Here is a 25562-nt window from a genome sequence, read left to right as displayed (position 1 = left end):
TATATGCTGTGACAGCTTTGTTACGTTTCATCCTAGATAGCTAGAATGACTGATACGGCTTTTATGATTGGGAATAGTGATGGAGCTGTCCAAGACTTTTGATTGAATATGTTTGCAAGATTTCAGAATAGGCTTTTGTGATTCCAAATGAAGGAGTTATGTTTTGATTCCATATACCTTGTTCAAGACAGGGGTTCCTGTTTTTAATGTGAAAGCTTGAGGTATAGCACTTTTCCAGTGTACTAAAGGCTTGCTATCATGTGTACCTTTTTGTCCACAGGTGATTATTGCTGTGGGTTGAGCTCAGAATGGCTGTAGTCATCCGTTTACAGGGGCTTCCTGTTGTTGCGGGTTCTGGAGATATTCGCCGTTTCTTCTCAGGATTGAATATTCCTGATGGTGGTGTGCATATCATTGGAGGAGAAAAGGGGGAAGCTTTTATTATATTTTCAACAGATGAAGATGCAAGACAAGCAATGAGCTATTCAGGAGGATTTATCAAGGATTCTCGTATAGAGTTCTTTCTCAGTAGCAAGACAGAAATGCAGAATATGATAGAAATTAACAGGAAAACATTTGTTCGTGGTGGAAGAGAGACAATAAGTGGGTCTAGGCGGATAGATTCTAGTAACCTGGGAGCATCTGGAGTTGGCAGCCTTTCAAATTTAGTTGCAGCCATTAAAAAAGGAATTAGTAAATCGAGGTATGATTCTATGGATCCTATGGAGTACGAGTTTCATTCAGATGGCTCTCGAAACAGCAGTGCAAAATCAAATTATAATCAGTCCATGAGAGACCCAACCAACACATACTTATTTATACGTGGCATGCCTTATTCTGCGACAGAAGAGGATGTGGTCACTTTCTTCTCTGGATTACAAGTGGAGGAGGTGATCCTGTTAAAAAGCAATGGCAAAAACAATGGAGATGGTGTGGTAAAATTTGCTACGTTAAGTGATGCCAAGAAAGGGCTACAACGTAATAGGGAATATATGGGCACAAGATTTATAGAAGTACATCCCTATAGTGGAGTAAAATTGATAAAGTATGGTGGAAGAGCACATGAAAAGATGGGTCATCCTTCCAGTACTGAACCTTTTGGTCATAATTTGGATGAAGATTTCTTTTCAAGCAAGGAGCATTCAAGAAGAGAGCCAAGCAACTTATCTTCAAGAAAACGCTCTCGTTCGCAGTCTCCTCCAAGGAGGGTTATGGCACGTACCCGTTCACGGACTCCTCCAAGGAGGGTTATGGCACGCACCTGTTCACCATCTCTTCCAAGGAGAGTTATCGCACGCACCTGTTCACCGTCTCCTCCAAGGAGGGTTATGGCACGCATCCATTCACGGTCTCCTCCAAGGAGAGTAAAAACATGTTCCCCTTCCCCTTTCGGTGATTCAATCCGATCTCACTCACCTAACAAAGAATATTATATACATGTAAAAAATATGCCTGATGCTGTTGAGAAGAGAGATTTGATGGTATTCTTTGGAGACTCTGATGTTGCTGGCGATCAGATTAAATTCTTAAAACCACATGATAACATCAAGGATGCAATCGTGATGTTCAAGTCAGAGAGAGACTATCAGTATGCACTAAGCCATCATAAAGATACTCTTTTTGGTCGACAAGTTTACATTTTTCCCATTTCCAAAACAACAGTTTTTCAATTAACTGGATTTTCTGAAACTAAAAGATCACCAGAAAGACATCACCATGTAAGGGAAAAAAGTAATCGTGATGGATATTCTGGCTCAAAGACATGTGTATATGTGCGAAATTTTCCATTTGATGTGACAAATGTTGAAGTACAGAAATTCTTTGCAGGATTTACTATTGACGACAGTGATATTTATTTGCTTTATGATGACAAAGGAATTGGATTGGGAGAAGCGTTGGTCAAATTCAGATCTGAAGATCAAGCTCGGAAAGCTGAAAGCTTAAATCGTCGGCGATTTTTGGGGACAGAGGTACTCTTAAGATGTATACCTGAGGAGCAAATGCAAGAGTTTGGTATTAATGTTTCATTAATGTCAAATGAGAAGATGCAGAACCATCTCCATGCATATGAAAGAGGTGAACATTTTTACCCAGTTGGTTCACAAGGACCATCCATGCAGGGGAATTTAAAGCATCCATCTGATTATAGACACCCATCTGATGATTTTATCTGCTCACCTGATCATTTTAGAAGCCCTCCCTCATTTACAGAGTTTGGTGAAGGTATTCCTGGAAGGTTTACAGATGGGCACTATATGCCTGACTCTAATTTCAGTGGTGGTTCAGATCGTGTCACGCTGATTAAATTAAAGAATATACCATTTCGAGCTTCTCCTAATGAAATCCTGGATTTTTTCCATGGCTATAAGATCATACCAGAATCTCTTTCTGTGATTGAGAATGAATATGGAATGTCTTCTGGTGAAGCTGTTATTGCTCTGATAAATTATAATGAGGCAGTGGCTGCTGTTAATGAACTAAATGATAGGCCAATTGGCCAACGCAAAGTTAGGTTAAGTTTGGTGTAGATGAGATGTCTATGAGGCAAAGTGAAGACATTCACAGTATTAATACATGCAAAATACAGCCATATTTTTACTTGGAGAATGAAAAAAGGCACATCAAACCACTTGTAAATAGTTACATCTAATTTTAAAGTTACAGCACACTTTTTTGGCTGAACTAGGATTTTTAAGACTGAATTGGATCACCTTGACAGTTACTGCAAGATATTGCTTTGCAATATGCATTTCTTAATATAAAACTGAAAACTGCATGTATTTTTGTTTTTCTTTCCATAGGTGGATGTACATTTGCAGTTTGTCTAAATGCTCTATTTGACACAATATAAAAACTTCAGAGCTCTTAGAAAGCGTAGGTTGTGTCATCCATGTATATATTAACAAGCTTACCCATGATTTTTTTGGGTTCTTGCCCATTGTTATGTTCAATGGCACCTGGAATACTTTTTTGTTAACAGTTCAGCATTCCTTTTGAAATAAAAGTACATAAACTGAAATATGTGGATTGTTCATTGTGTGTTACCTATTCCTATCCAATAGTGTCTGACAGTCCTAATAAATCCAATGCTTCATTTTAGAAGAATATGAATTTAGATAATATCTGCTTAGTTTACAGATCATATGCTATACAAGAGAAAATACAATGATACAATTAGAAGAGGACTTTTCTGTTTACCCTGTGTAGGTTTGGTCTGTGGAACCCCTAGGGTTGCTGATAATTGGAAACATTGAAGTTAGAGTTAAAAGGTACAAGTCAACTTATTTCCTAAGGATACCAATGATAATGGGTATTGGTCAAAATGACCAAGGTAAGGATATAAGAAGAGCCATGCTGAATCACACCAAAGGCCTATCTGGTCCAGCAGTCAGTTTGCATAATGGTCAACCAGATGCATATGGGAAACCCACAAGCAGGACATCAGTGCAACAGCATTCTCCTGCTCATGTTCCTAGGAACTGACATGTGGATACATACTTTCCGTGATACTGGAGGTAATATATAGTCGTTGTGATGAGTAACCATTGTGCTTTTCAGTCAGATGCTTCCCAGATTTCAGAGTAATGGTAGTGCTAACCTATTGCTTCTTTTACAAATGTATAGAGAGTTCCTAAAAGCCAGATGTGAGCGGGTCTTGTGGAAGAGGCACATCAAAACCTCCATGGTACATTGACTCCATCAAAGAGACAGCAGCTAGAAATAAGCTTTAACTCAAAAGTGTAATAAAGACTCTATTTACGACACTGGTAGTCTTCAAACAGATCATAAAATGATTGGGGAATAGCTTAAGCATTAGGATAATTCTCTCCCCTTTCACCTATGGCATGGACTGATGCTGGGCAGGTAAATAATCCTGCCAGTTTGTCTCTGCCAAATGCGCAAGAAGAAATAGTGCACATAGCTGCTAAATTTTTCTCTGCTGTATCCTCCTGGTGTCTTTCCTTGTGAAAACATCAACGCCTCCAGTCTTGAGCTGTAAAATTCATTGCAGCCTATTTGGAACTTGCTCTTAAAGGGGCAGTGTAAGAAGATTAAGATTGCTAAAATCCTGCCACTCATATTCTATTAGTATTCTACTAGATTGTATTGCATTTCCAGGTAAATTAACCATCCTTGTGGGCATTTCATTTGCACTTTTAGACCTTGATATTGATTACAAATTTCTCTTTAAAACTGTATTTAAAGTGGTTGCTTTTATAATACTTGTTCCACTAATTAGTTGAGACAGTCTTTACTTTCAGTGGGGAATCTCTTTGAAATGCAAATTTAAAAAAAATATCTTAGAAAATAGTCTCCCTTTATGTGCATATAGTTTATTGTGTTATCAAAGCTTAATTGTCAAACTTGTTTAAGGTATTGCAAGACGTTGAACTCTTCGCAGCATAGTGTAGTGAATTTAATGAGGAATTGTCTACAACTGGAAGGTCATTCAAGGTTGTACTTAATTATAATACCTAATTTTCTAATACTACTAATTTATGGAGATAGAGCTGTATTGCAGACCACTGTTTTGGTTTGTATTATTTAGACACCTACATTACCTTTTGATTTAGCCGCCATGGGTATGGATGCTTAAACTTCTGAACTGTCAATTGTGTTTACATTTCTGTATAGCTCTCTAGATTATGTGGAGAGAAAGGAAGGAGGGAAGCATTTCTAGGTAGCGGACTGGTATTGGAACATTTACTTATCCTGCATGTTACAGAGATGATTATAAATCAAGAGGCCACTGTTCTGCTCAAAGCTTTTGCTTTCCCTTTAAACTCCCATGTTCAGTATAGTTCCATTAGAGGTATGCTTTACATTTGTCACTTAGTCTGAAAAAAGCTTTTAACATCACAGACCAAGGAAAGGTGCTACTTTATGAATGCTTATTAATGTAAGATAATTTATTATTATTTCTAAGTGGCTTAAAAGCCTCAGGCTAAACGGAAATTTATGCAGAAATACTGGTCTGTATAATACTGATAATACAAAGTTAATGCTGAAATTGATATTACAAGGAAAATACACCAACATGAATCTCGCTGTCTTTAATACTGTGCCCATATCTGAATTACAAATAAAATAAAAACTAAGTGTATTAGAAGTCTTGCAATGCTGAAGGCACTTTCAACTAGTATATTGAAGCTGATTGGAGAACAGATTAGTAATTGTATTGTCTGTTTCAAATAAATGTGATGCAGATTCAACTAAGTTAAAAGATTGAGAAGCAGGTATTACAAAAGACCACCAGAAAGAGCATGCTAGCCTCCATTAGCACCCTTGGGTATATGACATGTTGGAGAATGAGGTTGGGAATGATCTATGACTAATATCTTTCCAATACCCTGCTTTTTAGGATTATAAACTTATGTACTGATCAAAGTAGGGTTGATATTTTCACCAACTGCAAAATTGCTTCCATAATCAATCTGTACAGCTTGTGAGAACGAAGATGAATTTGGTTACTAGGCTCTGGAGGCTTACACTATTTACTTAAACCAGAGACTTGGTCCCCTTATGGTTGCAAATACATCTTTTCTATGAAGACATTCTATGAAAAGAATAGCATGTATTCTGAAATGGATATAACCCTTCCAAAAGATGAAACTTACTGAATCTCCTCACATATTTATACAGAACTAAACTAACTGGCACAACTTCCATTTTGTGTCTCCTGAAATAATCCATTTTCAGTAGACCTTTAAATTTCACACCATTAAGAGAACATAAAGTGGTGAGATAATAAATGCCTTTTTGCATTAAATGGCTAAATAGTCTTTTACTGTAATTTTAATGGGTGGTCTTAATGACGTCTTACTTTAATGTCAAGAATCAATGCAATGAAAAACATTTTAATTTGGGGAAAACATTTTCTAGCCTCAAAAGCTATCTTTCTTCCTTGGTGGTTTCAAATTCCTCATCTTCATCTTCATCCTCTTCATCATCCTCTTCCTCCTCCTCGTCTTTCAACAGATTCCTGGAAATGTGCTACCATAGAATATAATAAATCATTTTCAATGAAGAAAACTGAATTAGAATTGAAGAATAGTTAGCTTGCATTTTAAATATCTAGTTCCTTTATTTAAAACAATGGTTTTGTAAAATGATGCATTGTTTGTTACAAGAACATTTAAGGCAGTGGTGGGGTGCCTTGGGCCTGAATTTGTGACTTATGACTGAGGCCATTTCTACACCTGCCTTTTTACCCAGGATCATCCCTGGATTGTTCCTGTGCATCCAAATGACACATGGGATCCCGAGAGCAGGCAGTGACAATCCCTCCATTTTCCTGAGATAACCCTTAGGTGTAGAAAGGGCCTGAATTTCATATGGCACATGGCATCCCTGCTCCATCAGGAAGACCAGAGGATTTTCAGCACCAGCTGGATGAGGATTGAAAAGAGGGTAAGGTGTGGCTTTGTCCAGTTTTTTGCTCTGGCCCTTCCCAGTGCTGGATACAGTCCTTGGCTGACTTTTTCTGTGGATTTCCAGCGCTTCATAGAAACAAAAACTGCCCACAACTGATAAGGCTATATTCACATAACATTTATACTAATGGATGTGCTTCTACCACTATTGCCACTGTTGCTGGGTTGAATGAAAAAAAGATACTGCAAATGCTTTAAGTGGGAGGAAAGTATTTATGGGCAGAAATAATTGGGGTAAATTGCCCTTTCAAATGTAGCATCACCCATACTCCAGAGTATGACAAAGCAGAGAAGAACAAAAGTTGTTTAGTCCCCACTGATGTAGCGGTAGGCGCATTACAGTAGTGCTATATTGAAGTTATGTGAAAGTAAATAACTATTGGAAAAGAGAGATGCAAGAATACCTTGTAAATTTTTATTTAAAACATTGATCAATCAAAACCAATTATAGTAGTTGTCTTAGTTCCTGAAGCATCTACATGGAAACCCAACTTTTCCTAGATGCTAAGCCAGCTAGTAATTGTGTTTTAAACTGTTGGGTGTTTTACTGTGGTTTTAATTTTTGTGAACCGCCCAGAGAGCTTCGGCTATTGGGCGGTATAAAAATGTAATAAATAAATAAATAAATAAAATAAATAAGCTAGAGCTTTGACATGACCTCAGAAGAGTTTGGGGGGATTTGGGGCCTTGAACCAAGCTGCATTTTGGTGGCCTTGTTACTGTAGTTATCTTAAGCATGAGCCAGATGTCATTGGATCTTCCATAACTGGATTTGGCAAGAGAGTGGAAAGAATGGACAGCATCCTTTTCAACAGTATCAGTCATGCAAATTATGTTGCACTAGCATAAGTAACCTCTAGTGAAATGCCAATGCGTTTGCTGGTATGATGGGTTTCCCTATGCAGCAGGGATAGCCTGAACCCCAACTAAAACCAAACCTCTTATAGGTAGCTTACTGGACCCAGACAAGGCATCCATCAAGAAGAGAAAAATACCGAGGTTCAGGGCAACTCCTGCACAGTCAAACCAATTAAGATCTTTACTACAGCTGCAAGCTGGCTCAGAAGGAGACTGAAAAGGTGGGGCTGGTGAACAGGCATTGACTAATAAAAAGCCTCTGATACTCCAGAAAAACAGTGGGGAGCTCAGAAAAAGCATGAAGGGAAAGCTGCCAGATGTTGATGGAAGGGTTTTTCAGAGAAACAGCTTGCTATATTTGCTAGACACCACATATTGTGAAACACTGCCGTGATGTATTGTTTCTTCTGACAAACCTCCATTTCCCCCCTATATTTTCAGAGGTTAGTATGCTAAAGTTAAGGCTGGATTTTCAAGATGCCTCTTTGACAGTGTGAGTTCTATGGTTTTCATATGAAGGTGACTTTGTCACAAACCCACAACCGATGCCCCCTAAATGAGACCTGTATCATATCAAACATAACTTGTAGATTTTTAAACATTAAAGTTGGCTTCTAATCCTGATGTTAGAAAATGTACTGGATATGGATGCAACTGGTGCAATGTCTATACTACCCTTACCAATATTTGGGAGTTCTACTTGATGAAACACACAAAATAGAAATCTTAAATTAAGTTCCAACATTCTCCCTAATACAAGTTTAATGACACATGGAAAAGAGTTTCATAGCTAGTATAGACAAAAATTAACTTAAAAATATACTGTATTTTCTGGCGTATAAGACGACTGGGCGTATAAGACGACCCCCAACTTTTGAGAAGATTTTCCTGGGTTAAAAAGTAGTCTTATACGCCAGAAAATACAGTATATTTTCATGTCTTGTAAGTCATTTATTACTTGTCCAGATATTCAAGCAAAACCCCCCAAAACAAATATAGGAGAGGAATGGAAAACATTTTATTCTGGAAACATTTCCTAGAATTTAGCTAAAGAAAACATTCAAGCTTTCTATCCCACCTGAACTATTCCAGCACAAGATTTGGATGAGCCAGTTCTCTGGAGGGGAGATTTTGAATTTGCACGAACAATGTCCAAACGAGACTGATGATCTTGTGGATAAAGTGAACTCCGGAACACCTGTTAAATAGAAGGTAGTGCTCATGATATACATTAGACTGCTACTTTCCAACTTTCTACCTTCTGTGGGCCTTTATCAATTTGTTTCCTAAGGAATCAATGCATGTCTACCTCAGCAATTGCGTACCATTCATATGGGGCACTGGCCAGGCCTCTTATGCTTCACTGATGCTCCACTTGGGACACAGTGTGACCCAGAATACATTCAGCATTCTCCTGAAGCTATATTTTATAAAGGATGATCAGTTATGGAGGACAAGCTGTCTTGTATGGAAGCTTGTCCACCAGGACAATATTTATAGTGTGCCTTAAGAAAAAGGTACTGTACAGAGACCCCAGGATTTCTTGGGCATACTTGGGTTAGCTCAAATGCTTTCAGTTTTATGCGAAGATTCCTTTTAAGGCCAACTGGACACTGGTGTAAATCCTAGTAGTTCTGCACCCAAGTACCCAGTACTCTGGAGACAGACTACGAGTGCTTCCAGACTGAGGGCCCTTAGTACGAACAGCAGAAGGCACTGTGCAGCTATTCCATCTTTTGTTTATTTGACAGATTTTCCTTGGTAAGGAAAAAGAGAGAAGCAGCAATGCAAAACACAGGAGGGCTATGTGAGGAAGACAATGCCTGCAGCCCCCACAAATTATGAATGAGGCACGGTGATGGCACCATAAAAGCCTCATCCGGAAGCACCTTCAGTGTTCTGCAAATGGAAGGAATTTGATCCAGCAATAATGGTCCCAGGGAGAGGAGGTGACTTTTGCTGATTCCCCCTTCCGACTGCAGCCAGTTGCAACTGACAAAAAGCTCTACTAGTGGGTCCCCCAACCCTCTGGAGCAGATTTTCTGACCGTGAAAGTGGCTTCAGGGAAAGGAGGGTATTGGCAAAATTCGTATTTTTTGCTGGTGGGAGCATTCCCAGAGCAGAACTTCACTTGGGGAATGCTCCCACTGGTGGGAATGAAGTTGGGGTCCAACCCAATATATGCATGCCAGGTAGAAAAATGTGTACATCCAGAGCTTCCAATTTCCACTGCTGAAGAGAAAAACAGCTAGCCTGGTTTTAAAAAGTAGTTTGTCTCTCTTACGGAGTCAAAAGCAATTAATGGAGCTGAGCATAGTATGCTGCTGGATCCCAGACATTGGGTACATTAACAAATAAAATTTCTACAAATTGGGAAAAAGACTTAAACACAATAGCTTTGGTTTTCATGCTTATTCCAAACACCATCATTGCAGGTATAGGCATCCATTTAACTGTAATTTTAAAAAACTCAAAACCATTTTATGTGCCATATAATAACATTCAAATTACTGGATTTGACGCTTGCACAAGGATGAATATGGTTTCTCCAAGCAGTAGAAGCTTTGTGCTAGAGGAATGACCATTATTCAATAAAAACAAGTCTGAGATAAAACAAAAATCTCTCACATCTTCTCAGGAATCACATCTGAAATTTTTCTTGAAAAATCTCTAGCAAGATGTGCAAATACTCATTTTTAATTTTGTAGGTTATATCCCATGGGTACCTCTTTTCTACAAAACTGATTTCTTTGGTGGGATGGATTCCTCCCCCCTCCCCCAAATTTGTTCCAGAAGATTAGGGGATGCTCTGGAGTAGGTTTAGAGGGGGAAAGGTAAGTTCTGTTGAATAAGTTGATGTCTGCTCATTCAATGTTGGATTTTACCTTTACTTTTAAAATGCTCTTGTATAGGCAATTTATATCTTAATCACTAATGCAAGCTTTTGTTTATCATGACAGAATACATTGATCCTCCGTGATCAGTAGATATACCAATAATAGAACTAGAAAAACTCTGCATTAAATACTGTGTGTAATTGACTGTAGAAATTTCAGTTTGAACTGTTGCCATGGAAGTTTTATAAAAACCTGTTAAATATAACTATATGAGATCAATCTCCTGTCTTACCTCTAAGTCTTCATTCTCATCAATATTTTGTATATTTTGGAAGGCAGCAGTGTAAACCTCTAAGGCTTTTCCATGGAATAACATTTCAATTGTTATAAATTCTGAAAATATGTCCTAAAAACAAATTAAGGTAAAAAGTGTTATATACATATATCAATTTCTCTGTCTAGCCTAATGCCAGACAAAAACGTGCATAACTTTTTTTAAAAAAACCAACCCTGAGTTATTGTGAGTGAGCCAGCATGCTCCCAGCATTCTCCCAGCAAGAGCTGCAAAACAAACCTGGGATGCTCCATCTCTTACGTTTTATGTCTGAACCCAGAATATTGGCTTGTCTTTCCCTCAATAAACCAGAGTTGTGACTCAAGTTGTGCTAGTTTAATGAACTGTGCACCCTGAATATCTAAAAATCCTCAATTCCGAATACCACTGTCATTTTGGAGCTTTGGGGTATGAACTGGCATCTCATTTTGTCTACACATCAACCCCTCCACACTTTAAGTAAACATGTAGTGGTTTGCCCACGAGATAGCTCACCCACTGCCAGAATTGCATGCTGCCTCCTCCTTCACTGACAATGTTCATAGATGTATATGGGAGCTCTTACATGTGAGGAGGCTAGTCCATGTGGCCCTGCAACTCCCTTAGCATGTTCATTCAATGTGTGGAGTGGTTCATGTGAAGAGCCCTTCTGTTTCCATTAAAGAAATGGTCTGAATAATTTCTTAGTCTCTGAATAATTTTGAGGTTGATGCATTATACTAAAATTACATACCCACCTTTATATCTTTTATTTTTTGTTTTTCAAAGTTGTCGATGGTTTCCTGCAACTGTCGACTTGTTCGACTAGCATCCAGTGAAGCTCTTTGTAATTCACTTTCAGCCTTAAAATGTAAATAATGATAAATTATTCCTCAAATAGATGTTATCCTGTAACTTTTTATTTAGATTGTATTAGGCTACCGTGGAAGTGCACAAGCTATTACAGCCATAGCTCCTAACGAACAGTATTAATCAGCATCTACATTTCCAAGATTCAGAAAACGTAACAGGTCTTATGGAACACAATCAAAGCTATGGCTACTCTAAAGTTTTATTATTGGAGAGGACTCTGAACTGTGTTCTTATGGCAATAGTGTGGAAGATACAATGGAGGTAACCGTAATGACAATATTTGTCTAATGGACAGTTTTAGGGTGCAATCCTGTACAAGTTTAGACAGAAAAAAGTGCTACAATTCCAGTGCTTGGAATTTGTAGGACTTGTTCTGTCTAAACATGCATATGATTGCACCCTAAAAAAATGCAAAGGATCACATCTATTTGTTCTGGGTTAACACATTCAGTAAATGCAATTTATTAAATTTAATGTGTTGGATTATGTGTGTATGACTCAACTACTCCATATATGATCATTAATTGAAAGGCAATATCTGTCCTGGAAGCCTGTTAAGTACAGAAAGTGGAAGCACGGAAAAAATTATTAGTGTTAAATTATCTTAATAGACAAGTAGCTGCACAGAAGAGTAACTGCTAGTATACAGTTCAAAGCTGAAACATGGATGGGTCCTGAAAAGACTGGAAGCAAGATTAGGAGGAAGATGGGCAGTTAGTTTGACAGAAATTAAGGTTACATAGAGAAAGGAATAAATGAAGGCACACAGACCAGAGTGAGATAAGGAAATAAGAAGGTTGATAGAAGTGTGGCATGTCAGAAGAAAATGTCTACACCAGCTCTATATCCCAGGGTCATCCCTGTACGTCTAAATGATGCACAGGGGATCCTGGGGGCAACCTGGGACGACCAAGGACTTTCCCTGGGATATCTGGGACTGCGGAAAACCTGATTTTTCCATGGTTTTGCGTAGTCCCTCTCTGCGAGTAGTGGGGTTCTTAAAACGGACACTGTGCCCATTGGTGGTGAGCGGGTTCATTTTTTTAAAAAAAAATCCCATACTTTTCTGGAGGAGCACAATTGCACTCCTTCTCCTGTTGTCGAAAAAAAAGGTGGCCACGATGTCCTTTCCTTCCTGGACGTCACATGGCCGTCAAGACACTGGGGGAGGATTGCAGAAGCAGGTAAGTCTGCAATTCTCCTCCCCTCCCTCTACACCTTGTGGTGTAGACATGCCCAAAGAAGAATGATAGGAAGTGCAGGTAATGCTTATTAAACTTGCAGAACACAGAATTGGGTGGGATAGCAAATACTCTGGAAGAAAAAAACCAACTTCAAAGTGATCTTGATAGGTTGGAGCACTGGGCTGAAAACAACAGAATAAAAATTGTGATAAATGCCAAGTTCTACACCTAGGAAAAATAAAGTGCAGGACACGGAATAATGGGCTTAAGGGGCAGGAAGCCAGATTCCAGCTGGACACCAGGAAAAGCATCCTGTTAGAGCAGTGCGACAATGGAACCAATTGATGCAGCTGGACAGCCATCTGTCAGGGATGCTTTAAGGTGGATTCGTGCACTGAACAGGGGGTTGGACTCAATGGCCTTATAGGCCTCGTCCAACTCTAGCATTCTATGAAAATTAGGGAGAGATATAAACTTGGAGAAGCTGATGCTGAAAGTGACAAATTATTACAAAGGTATTCAAAACATGGCTGATGTGATTATAATGAACTGAGGGACAGTTATTTTGGGGAAAGATAAGGAAATCAAGAAAGAGGGTTAGTGTATACAGGGATTACCATTGGATAGGTCAGGGTTGTCATGAATGTACAGAACATAAATTTTTAGTTTTGAAAACCTGAGTATGCAATGCATATTTTATTGTGGCTTTTCAAAGACATTCACTACAGTACTCTCTTATACCATCAGAGAGGACGTGGCTGCATATTCGCCACTGGGCCAGGTTTAATTTTTTATTATTATTATTATTTATTTATATAGCACCATTAATGTACATGGTGCTGTACAGAGTAAAACAATAAATAGCAAGACTGCCGCATAGGCTTACATTCTAATAATAATAATAATAATAATAATAATAATAATAATAATAATTGTGTACAAAGCCCTAAACAACTTGGGACTGGGATAACAGAGTGCCTTCTTCCTTACCAACCTGCCTGATCACTGTAATACTCCTGGTGGTTCCACATGGACCTATGACCTGATGGGAGTCCACCAGGAGAAGAGTCTTCAATGTGGTGGCCCCCTTCCTATGGAATTCCCTGCCTTTGGAGGTCAGGCAGGTGCCAACGTGCTGCCTCCTGAAAAAGCCTGCCTTGCGTGTTTGGCTGTGGTTTATCAAAACTGTTTTATCAGAACTCTGTTTCTATTTCTTTTTAAAAATATTAACATTGTGTTGTTATTCTGCTGTTCACCACTCTGAAATCTTTGGATGTGGTATTTATTTATTATTTTATTTATTTAGAATATTTATATACCGCTCCTCATTGAAAAAATTTCGGAGCAGTGTACAAGGTAAAATGAAAATAAAAACAGAATAAAACAGTTAAAACAAAATTTAAAAAGAAGCAAAAAACAACAATACAGAAATCCAAGGCTGCATGTTAAAGAAAGGCTTCTTGGAATAAAGATGTTTTCAGGAGGCGCCGAAAGGAGTACAAGGTTGGAGCCTGTCTGACCTCCAGAGGCAGGTATACAAATATTGTAAATAAGTGAAAGTCTCTTAAGAGTGCTTTTCTAACATTAAGGGGACAATCCTATACAAGTTTAAACCGAAGTCCTACAATTCCTAACATTCCCCAGCCAGCCATGTTGGCTGGGAAATGCTAGGAGTTATAGGACTTTTTTCTGTCTAAACAGTAGGGGTGTGCACGGACCCCCCGCTCCGCTTCACTTGCAGATCCGCCATTTTTCGGAGCGGGTCGCTCCGCCCCGCCCCCGCTCCGCCCACTTCCGCTCCGCTCCGCTCGGAGCTCCGGATCGGATCCGGAGCTCCGTTTTTGCCCCCCCATAGGCTTGCATTGAAAGCTAAAAAAGTAAACAACTTTTTTTCCGTTGAAGTTAGAAACCTCACGTTTGGCACCATGACACCTCATGGGCGTATACACACACACGCCAAGTTTCAAGGCAATCCCATCATCCCCTGATTTTTGGCGAATTTTTGAAAATCGGGCACCCCATTCACACCCCTTGGGATAGCTCCGTCAATTTGCATGTTACAAACCTCAAACTCGGCACCAGGGCAGCTTATCCATGTGTCCACATGCACGCCAAGTTGCAAGCAAATCCCATCATCCCCTGATTTTTGGCGCGGCTCTACCCTCTAACGCACCTCCCATAACCCTAATTCACACCCCTTTAGATAGCTCCGTCAATTTGCACGTTAGAAACCTCAAACTCAGCACCATGATAGCTTATCCACGTGTCCACATGCACGCCAAGTTTCAAGGCAATCCCATCATCCCCTGATTTTTGGGGAATTTATGAAAATCGGGCACCCCATTCACACCCCTTGGGATAGCTCCGTCAATTTGCATGTTAGAAACCTCAAACTCGGCACCAGGAGAGCTTATCCATGTGTCCACATGCACGCCAAGTTGCAAGCAAATCCCATCATCCCCTGATTTTTGGCATGGCTTAACTCACCCCAAATTGTCCCATTCTACAACTACGTCAATTTGCACGTTAGAAACCTCAAACTCAGCACCATGATAGCTTATCCACGTGTCCACATGCACGCCAAGTTTCAAGGCAATCCCATCATCCCCTGATTTTTGGGGAATTTATGAAAATCGGGCACCCCATTCACACCCCTTGGGATAGCTCCGTCAATTTGCATGTTAGAAACCTCAAACTCGGCACCAGGAGAGCTTATCCATGTGTCCACATGCACGCCAAGTTGCAAGCAAATCCCATCATCCCCTGATTTTTGGCGCGGCTTAAACTTTTTAACTCACCCCAAATCAAGTCCCATTCTACAACTACGTCAATTTGCACGTTAGAAACCTATCCTTTGGTCCCATGACAGCTTACCCATGTGTCCCCATGGACACCAAGTTTCAAGGCAATCCCATCATCCCCTGATGTTAGGGGAACTTTTGAAATTTGAACACTCCAGTATGTCAGGGATTTAAAGTTGCAATTGCAGACAGCTCAATGGGGCCAGTTCCAAGGCAATCCCAACATGCCACGAGATAACCCTAAATCTTCTGGCACATTTGAAAAAGGGATTATTGAATTTGATAAAGTCTAAGTGAGCGCAGGAAGGACTTCTCCCCTGAGTCAAAGCAAGACACATACACCATCGCTGCAAGGCGGGAAGGGGAGAATTATTATTATTATTATTATTTATTTATATAGCACCATCAATGGAAAGCAGGCAGGCAGCATGCATTGTAGTGCCGCAAGGATGGCTTGAGCACTAACGCATAGCAAACCAACCCATAAGTGGGCGCAAAGTGAGGCAAAGATGGCTGGTTGTTTCTTTCTAAGCCAGCAGTTACGCCTTGAGGGGCACAGAGGAGGACGATTGGGAGCAAACCAGGCACCAGGCGGGCAGAGAGGCAGGCAGAGTAGGCGAGGAGTCAGTCCTGGCAGATGCCCCACCACAGCAGCACCCCGGGGGAGGCGGGCAGGCAGGCAGGCAGGCTGCGGGCATTTCTGGGGGCACAAGGAAGTGATGGCTGGTTTCTAAGCCAGCATTGCAGTTAGTCACGCATTGCAAACGCAAACCATCCCAGCGAGTCGGTCACCGAGGAGGACAGGCTAGCAGAGGGGCAGGCAGAGTGACATGTCATAGATCTAGTATTGGGGAGGAGTCAGTCCCGGCAGATGCCCCAACACAGTAGCACCCTGGGTGGGCATTGGAAAACGCCATCTTGTGGGTCAATACTTCCCCCACCCCATGTCCTGCAGGGTTGCCTGCCTAACCCTTGTGGGGATGGGAGATGGAGAGCTTAGAGTGGCAGTGCCAGCAGCAGCCTTCGGCTTTCCCCTGGAACCAGTCGCCTTGCCCGCCTCTTTCCCCAGCAAGATCGCCTGGTGCTGCCTATGAAGATGCATCTTCATGCTGCTGGTTCCATAATGCCCTGTCGATGAACCCCTGCTTAGGCTGAGTTTGCAGTGGCGACAGACAGCAAAGCGGGGATCCGCTCCCAACTCAAAGTGGTCCCACACGATGCTTGTCTTTCGTTTCTGTGGTGACACCACCAATTGCCCGCCTGAGCTCTCTGGTGTTGCCACAGAAACAGGGGTGTGGGATGAGACTGGGGAGAGAGCCTCGGCCTGCTGCTGCTCCTCCTCAGCCCCCACATCCTGGAGGCCCACCGCCTCCTCCTCCTCCCCCCCCTCCACTGTGCTGAGGACCTCGTCTAGGTCCATCAGCGGGCTCGTGGGCTGAAAGGAGAATGAAGGAGTTGGGGATACTCCTCCTCCTCTAATGGCACTGCTGCCACGTGCCTCTTGCAAACGGGCACTTTTCCCATTCCCACCCTCAAAAAGAGAACGCCGGGCACAAGTTGCAGAAGAGAGTGGCTCTGCCTGCTGCTTGTCCTGCTTCTGTTTTGGAGCAGTCAGCCAAGGAGTTGCCCGTTTGAGTTTCACAGGAGGAGAGGAAGCCCTGCTGGCAGACTGAGCCTTGCTGCTTTCAGCACGCCTGCTTTCTCTTTTCATGATGACTAACAAAATATTAATACTACTAATACTATGTATAAGGTACTACTAAGAATATGTATAAGAAGAATATAATATGTTTAAATGTAGGGAAATGGGACAAGAACAATAAAATATACTACTACTAATATGTATGAGAATATACTACTAAGAATATCTACAAGAATATAATAATATGTTTTAGAATATTACTAATAAATGTAGGGAAATGGGACAAGAAATGGGACAACCACTACTATAAGAAGAACAAAATATGAATACTACTACTAATATGTATGAGAATGTATACTAATAGACTACTAAGACTATGTCAAAGAATATAATAATATGTTTAAGAATAGGGAAATGGTGTGCGTATGCTTTCCCCAAAATGCTCAATCTGTGGCTGCCTGTTGAACTTGACAAAAGCAGCCCACTCCGTCGAAGTTACACAGAGAAGAAAAAGAGAATCCAATTTTTTTGGTATATTTGGTATATAGAAGATAGAAGGAAACACAATCAGGATTTAAGAGAGGGGAGGGGGAAAAAGAACCAACCACTACTATAAGAAGAACAAAATATGAATACTAATATAATATGTATGAGAATATATACTAATGGACTATGTGAAAGAATATAATAAAATATGTTTAAGAATATAAATGTAGGGAAATGGGACAAAAAGTGTGTGTATGCTTTCAAAAGAAAGCTTTCACAAAAGCAGAACAGTCAGGCTTTAATACAGGGAAGGGGGGGGCAACCAACCCAACCACACACTCCAAAATTCAAAAATAAAGTTTATATTAAATCAAAGTAAGGGGAAAACACAGGGCAAACTAAGCTACAAGTCAGAAAGAAGCAAACAAACACACACACGCGCCAAACTAAACCTATATTAAATTAATCTATCTCCAAAGCAGGAGCACTAGCTAAGTAAGTGTTCCCTCCACGAACGCCAACCCACAAAGAGACACAAAACAGAAAGTTCTCAGGGTGGGTCTGCCTTAGTCCCCCCTCCAACGCTGGGATTGGAGGAGGATGCTTTCTGAGGAGATGAATTCTCATCAGGATTGGGAGTTGAATGTGCCTGTCATCGCTTCCAAAATAATAATAATAATAAAAAAAAAAAACCCAAACCCCGATTTTTAAAAAAATATTGCACGTGAACCACAGCACGCAGAAAGTTGAGAGTGGTCTCAAAATGACCCCCATCCACGACTCTCTGTGCACAAGAATTTTCAGAACGATAGCTTAAACCCCCCCCCAGTTATCCCCGATTCTTTCCCTCAATGCAATCCTATGGGCGAAAAGCCGAAACGCCGTTTGAGCCCTGCGGTTGACCCGATTTTTAAAAAAATATTGCACGTGAACCACAGCACGCAGAAAGTTGAGAGTGGTCTCAAAATGACCCCCATCCACGACTCTCTGTGCACAAGAATTTTCAGAACGATAGCTTAAACCCCCCCCCCAGTTATCCCCGATTCTTTCCCTCAATGCAATCCTATGGGCGAAAAGCCGAAACGCAGTTTGAGCCCCGCGGTTGACCCGATTTTTAAAAAAATATTGCACGTGAACCACAGCACGCAGAGAGGTGAGAGTGGTCTCAAAATGACCCCCATCCACGACTCTCTGTGCACAAGAATTTCCAGAACGATAGCTTCAAAAACAACGTAGTTATGCGCGATTATTTGCCGCAATGCAATCCTATGGCGAAATGTTTTCAAGATGGCGACCGGAGCGCTCCGACTGAACTCGGAGCTCCGAAAAATGGTCGCTTCTCTTCGCCTTGCTTCTAGGGGGTCCGCGGTCCGCTCCTACTCCGCCTCTGGGTAAGGCGGAGCAGGCCAATCCGCTACTGCTTCTACGCTCCTAATCGGAGCGGAGCACATCCCTACTAAACAGGCATAGGATTGTGCTCTGAATTCACATTTTTTCTGTATTCATAAGAGAAAATTTTCAAAGTTAAACAAGCTGACATTGTTTGCATTCCTTAAGATAGAGATGGGTCAACCTGTGACTCTTCAGATGATAATGTATTGCAATTCCCATCAGCCCTCATTGTTGGCTAGGGCTGATGGGAGTTGCAATCCAACAACATCTGGAAGGCCACAATTTGTCCACTCCTGCCTGAAGCAATATGTGAATGGAATCAGTTTCAGTCCCTACTTTCTCAAGCCTTGTTTCACCAGAAAAGTGCATGAATTGCTGAACTTCGTTTTTAATGAAGAGCAGCTGTAAACATCTGATACCTGCCTGTTTGCATTATGGCAGTTAATTACAATGAACATCAGTTACAGTGAGTTACAAATGGGATACTGTCTGCTTTTCAGAAATATGCAATAACAACAACAAAAAACCACCAAACAAACCCAATCCCAAAAGAATATTTTTCAATGGCAGGTTATGTTCTGGTATTGCATCTTTAATAGTAAGACCCACCTGTGACTGAAGTTAGCAATTGAGGAAAAAATACAAAGTTATGGAAAATGCTAATACTGCTTGTGAGTCATGTTTACATAATATAATTTAATGGTTTCCATTCTGTACTAGGCATTCATGGAAATTAAGATTAGTTTTAGTAAATCATGAATCTATAACAATGTAAGAAGCATAGAAAATGACTTATCTTCCTCTCATAGGCCTCATTAGTGAAGAACTTGCTAATTTGCCAGTATAGCTGTCAATCAATTTAGGGAGACAATGGGTGGAAAAATTGCTCTAGGGAGGCATTTTATACACCCAACAACCGTGGCAAGTGATCTACTACAAATAACTTATTTTAGAGCTGTTAAATAGTTGTGTGTAAAGGATACAATAATGTGCCGATCAGATGGATTTCGTTGGCGTGTCCTTTCAAGCTGAGACAACTGTTTTGCTTCTCGGTTCTTTGCTGTTAAAGTTATTTTGAGATCCTCCTGCAATTATATTTATATACACTTTCAAATACAAGGTATTTAAAAACAGGTTTCTGCTCATTTAAGTTCTTGATAACTAATCTACAAGTCAAATCACTTTTACAAACACTGGTAGTGTTCAGTTTTGTACAATATCAGGGCATACCTTTAGACGATTGATCAGGGCCAGATTAGGCATTGGAATCAAAGACTCCTGCCACTTTCCTCCAATCTTTAAGAAATGCCACTAGGTAAAATTTAATTAGTTTGATTCTTGGCTTAACACAGGAGAGATCAGCTTTCTCAGATATCACGTAACAAGTAAACTCCTACAATGAGAATTTGTAATGCCTAAATACAAGTAATGTACATTAAAGGCCAATTCATATGTTTAACATACAGGAAGAAGTAAAAGAAATAAAAGAAAAAGTTGATTTTTTAAACCATTTATCTGTTTAACAGGCAATGAAAGGTAGAATACAGTTTTTCCTTTTTTAAAAAATTCTGTATTCTGAATGGCAATATTTACTATTAAGAAAAAGATGGATATAGTTCAATAAAAGCGCAAGGGAAGCAATAATTTAAATAGACAGAAATCCAGAGCTGCTACTGTTTTAGGATCTGTATGCACTATCTGAGTAATGAAAGATGGATCTCTCAATAGTTATTAATCATATTGGCAATATGGAACCTCCAGATTCATAAGGGAGTAGATGGACTAATGGCGGATGAGCACTGCTCTTATAGGTGTAATCCTATGCATGTTTTAAGAGAAAAAGTCCTACAACTTCCAGCATCCTTCCAGATACCCATGCTGGCTGGGGCATGCTAGGAACTCCCCGACTCTGGAATGCCCTCCCCTTGGAGGCCCGATTGGCACCAATGCTGACTCTATTCTGGCACCAAGCAAAAACATGGCTTTTTAATAAAGCCTTTAATGTTAAATTCACCTGGCTTGCACATTGTTTTAACTGTTTTTAAATTATATATTGGTTTTAACTTGATTAATGGTTTAATTTGTTTTTAGCTGTGTATATTTATTTTTATATTGTATGGTTTTACCTGTACGCCACCCCGAGATCCTAGTGATATAAGGCGGGATACAAATGTTTTAAATAAATAAATAAATTGTAGGATTTCTTTCTGTTTAAACATGCATAAGATTTCATCCTAAGTCAGTTAATAATTCCAACCCAATTAAAGGAATTCCCTGAAGCAAACTATTTGTCCCATAAGCACACCACCCATAATAGCTGTAAGAGTGGAAGCACTTACAGCTTTCAAAATTATTTGCCTTAAGTTAAAAAAAACACTAGCTCAGTTTTAGAATTTAAACAGGTTTGCTGCTAACCGTAAGACTATTCTAAATGAGACTGATAATTTATGTTAAGAATATAAGAAGAGCACAGCTAGTGGTGCATTATCAAGTCATTTGGAAAATGCAGATTGCAGCTGCTAGAATATTAATCAGGAATGAGTATGATAGTTATCACATTGTATTGTGTCATTTGCAGTGAACTTCAATAACTACAGGGCCAATTTGAAGTACTTTTTACCTTTAATGCCCTTCGTGGCTTAGGATCAGAATATTTGAAGGACCACCTGTCTTCATATCTACATTCCTATATTTTGCTGGGACACCTGCCTTCTTCAGGTGTCCCAGCAGGTTGCTAGCAAGGACAGAACCTTCTCAGTAGTCAATAGGAAAAGTCTCCTTCAATACGAAAAGAGAGTTTTAGCTGTGGCCCAATATATTGTTTTAGCATCAGGCAAAATCTTTATTTTTCCAAAGTGCTTTAATCTTTTATAGGCTTTGTTACTTTATTATGCTGCTCAACCTTTACAAGTTTGAATGATGCTGTGGAAACTATGTTAATTAAACTCCTCCTGATTTGTTTGCTTGCACTGTGAAGGGGCTTTATGCATGAACCAAAGATTTTTTTGTATAATCGTCTTAATGCAGCTGTTGAGTAAGGATGCACTTGTTTTGTCTAGAATCTCCTATTATTCAGCTTCATTGGACGATTCTGATTTCAAGTATTCATGTATGAAAAAATCAATTATATTACATACCGTCTTTGCAGGTACCAAGATTACTTACTAAGAAAATATAATTCCCTTAGACCAGAAATATCAGTTAAACTTGCTTAGAGATCTATCTTCTTGAAAAAGAAAATACCTTAAATATGCAATGGAAAACAAAATCCATCACCTACTCTCTTAAGTTTTATGATGGTTCCATAACATTTCAGAGGTTCAACTACTTTGGCTTCAAGTCTTTCCACCTATAAAGAGAATTAAAATAATTTTAATGTTAACAAGAATGATGGTGACAAGAATGAGCTGGCAGAGTTTGAAAATGGAGGATCATGCATCACGTAACTCCACTTTGGATTTCTCAGTTAACTCATTTATAGCACAAACTTTAACAGACACCCTATACATTTCTCCTCAGAAGTAATTTTCATTAAGTTCAATGTAGCTTACCCTAACACAACCCCCTATTTTTTCCTGAAGTTTTCAGGGGTTTTTTTCTGGGCCATTAATACCTCTCATTGTGTTTATTAGATTATATAAGCTGTTATGGCAGGGGCTTGTCTGTTATACTCTTTTTACAGTGCTTTGTAAACACCTCATATATAATAAAATGATTATGAAAAATAAGAAGTGGAAGGACTGAAGAAACAGTTATGGAAATGTTATTGGGATCTATGCAAAGTCAAAGTTTCTTCTCCTGATCACTGGAAACATTCTTTAGGTCCTCAAGTCAGCTGTGCAGTTCATTACTTTCCTTTCTAAGTAGCAATTGCCCTGGCAACTGTTCTATCTTCTAAGGGAGAAACCTGCTGTGTGTGTGCTAATCTCAACACTGCTGAACATAGGCACATGTTGAGAAAAAGGCACACAAGAACCAAACAGTGTGAAGAGAAGTAAGAGAGGAAAGAGTAAGATTACCATCACATAAATTATTTGCAACACTCCCTGTTTTTGAGCACGCATCAGACAACACCCACGTTTATCAAAACATGTTTCCATAATCCTGTCAAGTTTGCCAGGATTGTACTATTAAAATATTTTAAATACTATAATCGTATTTAAAATATTTACATACTGCCATTGATCTAAATTTTGTTTGTGTAGACCCTGCAGATACTCATTTTGAAAACACTGTCATTTGTACCTGCATGTGCAATTGCCAAGTCTACAGCATTTATTTTGTTTGCTCCATAACAAGTGTGCATAGGATTGCATCTTAACTTGCTTTGGATCCAGTCCCTTTTTATCAAGTGCATGAAGCTATTATTTTCAAATAAGAAAGAGCTTACAATTTAAGACATTTTCCTCAACAAAATGCATGGACTTAATTGTATACCTCTGCCTGGCGATAATCCTGAAGTTTGGAAAATTCATCTGCAAAATTTTTCAATCCAAGCCTTAAATTTGGTGTTTCTGTAGCTGCATAGGCATGTATTTCATTTACTAGAAGATCAGCTTTGTCTCGTAGTCTGGCAGTTTTTCGTACATATGCTGCAAATATTTGGCACAATTCACCAAAGTGCTTTTCCACATTTGACACAGCTTCTCGTATTTGTTTAGTCTGATTGTCCCTAAGAGAAAGAAGTTAGAGTAATACAGTCAGACAACATTGACAATAGGATAAACAATTTCACAATACTACTGCAATTACTTTAATCTCAGTTCGTTTGAAGCAAATAAACAACCATATTTAGTTTTAAAATGTGTCTTATATGTAAAGAGCTTTTGTTGGGTGGCCAACAAAATCTGTAAACACAAAATGTTAATGTAAAACATTAATGAGGGCCCTTTTACAACTGACACCTTTCAAGGAGCTCTGGGTGGCACAGATAGAAACATTTTATTTTTTTCTTTCCTACTAATCCTGTGAGGTAGCATAGGCTGAAAAAACATGATTTTCTCATAACCATGTGTCCAACTTCATGCTAAAGGAGGATTTGAGCAGACCAACTTGATCTAACTGAGTTCAACTCCCTATCTACTTTACCTTTCTAACCCTGTCTGTATATGTGTGTATCTGTACTTCAATGGAAAAATCTAACATTGGCTAGATTTAACACTGGGTCTCTTCTGCATTCTGTGAATGTTCTTAACTGGTACATTTCCAACAAATGTGTTCTTAACTGACACATTTCAAACAAAATGGTATATTTTGTATAACTTGTGAAAATCCTCTAAAATATCAGATTATACTCCAGAAGAGCACAATATTCAAAATCTGGCCTAAATTTATTTGGGTTATTATGTAAAATTTATTCTCAATCTCTATATGGCGGCTCAACAAATCTGTATCATTTCCACTCTAACCGGGAATTATGTTGGATTTTACTCTTAGTTACTGAGAGAGGACACAGCAGAGGAAACAGCTTGGCACACAGCCCAAGTCCAACTTCCCTGTCTTTTGGATAGCACCATGGAGTGTGGTGTTCCAAACCCAAAACAAAGCTGAACTCTGGAATGTGAACAATACACACAAATCCATGTGTAAGAAGATCACTACACACCAAAAGCAAATAGGTGTAGGAAAAGTGTGGCACGCAAAGTAGCTCTGAATTTTCAACTGGGAAGCCTAATAGACTGGTATAATTCTGAAACATCATTACCTACAGCAGATATTCCTTTCCCATTCAATCAAACAAGGGGAAGAGAAGGAAGGGTAACACAACTTTAAGGATCATTTCAGTCAACTTCCTTTGAGGTAAACACAACTTAAAACGGCGGGGGGGGGGGGGGGAGGAATCGACACTACTGCTTTAAAGCGCTTTATAACAGTTTTGACAACTGTTGGGGCCCAGGATACACTGCATATAGTTTTCAAAGCGCTTTAAAGCAGTAGTGTAGATCCACCCCTGGGCAGGCGAATGTTGGATTCTAGTGAAGAAGATTGGGAAGGACCCATGCTTCCTACAAGGTTTAATTTGTGCCCTGAAATAAAAAAAGGACCCGGAAGCCTCACAGCTGAACTGAGCTCAAATAAGTGAAGACAGGATTTCTGCTACAGCCCAGGATCTGTTTTCAGTATAAACAAAGAAAAGGGCCACTGAGCACGTGCAGAGCATCTTCTGCCTTGCGGGTGAACAGCAGCCTGCCCTAACTGGGGTCCTCCAGATGTTTCGGATTACCACTGCCAGAATTCCTGACCACTAGTCATGCTGATAGGAGTTGGAAGTCCAAAGCACCTGGAGATCACCAGGTTGGGGAAGGCTGCTTTATACCAACTGAAGGGTTGCTTGCCACCATGGCTCCGAGAGGCAGGCCTGAGCTGGGGTGCCTCTTTTGTGGTTGCCGAAAGCGACCCCCGATTTCCATCCCAGCCCCACCTCCCCGCAGCAGGCCTAGCCCCTCTCTTCCCTCTACCAACTCCCGATGGCTCCAAAGCTACACGAGGTCCCTGAGACGAGCCTCACCGCCGCCCCCGGCATGCCCGTTCATGGGGCCTCCCAGCCCCGTCTCCGGAGAGCGGCGATCCCTCGCTTGACGGCCCGCACCCCAGGAGGGCCCAAGAAGCTAGCGAAGGGACGACGAAGTAACCCGCCCTCTCCCAGGCCTGGGGCTCCTCTCCCGCTGTCGCCCGGCCGTTACCTGGGATCCAGCCCACGGCCCAGCATCAACATGGCGGCGGAGACGAGGAGCAGCCGCGG

At 40.2% G+C, this 25562-nt stretch overlaps 2 protein-coding genes across 4 annotated transcripts in view; one reads left to right on the top strand and one right to left on the bottom strand.

The window, feature by feature from the left end:
- The window catches only part of RBM12B (RNA binding motif protein 12B), an 11713-nt gene extending 3559 nt beyond the window's left edge, over positions 1-8154 (top strand). For 2 of the 3 annotated variants that reach the window (XM_063130945.1, XM_063130944.1), the window contains one exon: positions 281-3019. In XM_063130945.1, the coding sequence (XP_062987015.1) occupies positions 309-2528 (2220 nt within the window). In that variant the 5' untranslated portion in view covers positions 281-308 and the 3' untranslated portion in view covers positions 2529-3019. Of the gene's footprint in view, positions 1-280; positions 3020-6216; positions 6412-7381 lie in introns of those variants that run through there. The other variant, XR_010025678.1, reaches the window with a different exon arrangement.
- CIBAR1 (CBY1 interacting BAR domain containing 1) lies at positions 4893-25562 on the bottom strand. The gene is made up of 8 exons (XM_063130952.1): positions 25504-25562; positions 23258-23492; positions 22101-22169; positions 19804-19905; positions 11201-11305; positions 10422-10535; positions 8371-8490; positions 4893-5994 (listed from the first exon to the last, which is right to left on the bottom strand). The coding sequence occupies exons 1-8, from the start codon at positions 25533-25535 to the stop codon at positions 5893-5895; spliced, it is 879 nt and encodes a 292-aa protein (XP_062987022.1). The 5' UTR covers positions 25536-25562; the 3' UTR covers positions 4893-5892.

This window comes from Elgaria multicarinata, chromosome 7, assembly GCF_023053635.1.
Source record: "Elgaria multicarinata webbii isolate HBS135686 ecotype San Diego chromosome 7, rElgMul1.1.pri, whole genome shotgun sequence".
Lineage (NCBI taxonomy): Eukaryota > Metazoa > Chordata > Lepidosauria > Squamata > Anguidae > Elgaria > Elgaria multicarinata.
The sequence above is the reverse complement of the archived record's forward strand: the minus strand, read 5'-3'. Positions and strand labels throughout refer to the sequence as shown.

Excerpts from the sequence above, each read along its gene's own strand:
- CIBAR1 (XM_063130952.1), bottom strand. The coding sequence starts at position 25,535 with ATGTTGATGCTGGGCCGTGGGCTGGATCCCAG. Across the intron at positions 23,493-25,503 it reads GGCCGTGGGCTGGATCCCAG|GGACAATCAGACTAAACAAA; the intron begins GTAACGGCCGGG and ends TCTTTCTCTTAG. Across the intron at positions 19,906-22,100 it reads CCATCATAAAACTTAAGAGA|GAGGATCTCAAAATAACTTT; the intron begins GTAGGTGATGGA and ends ATATAATTGCAG.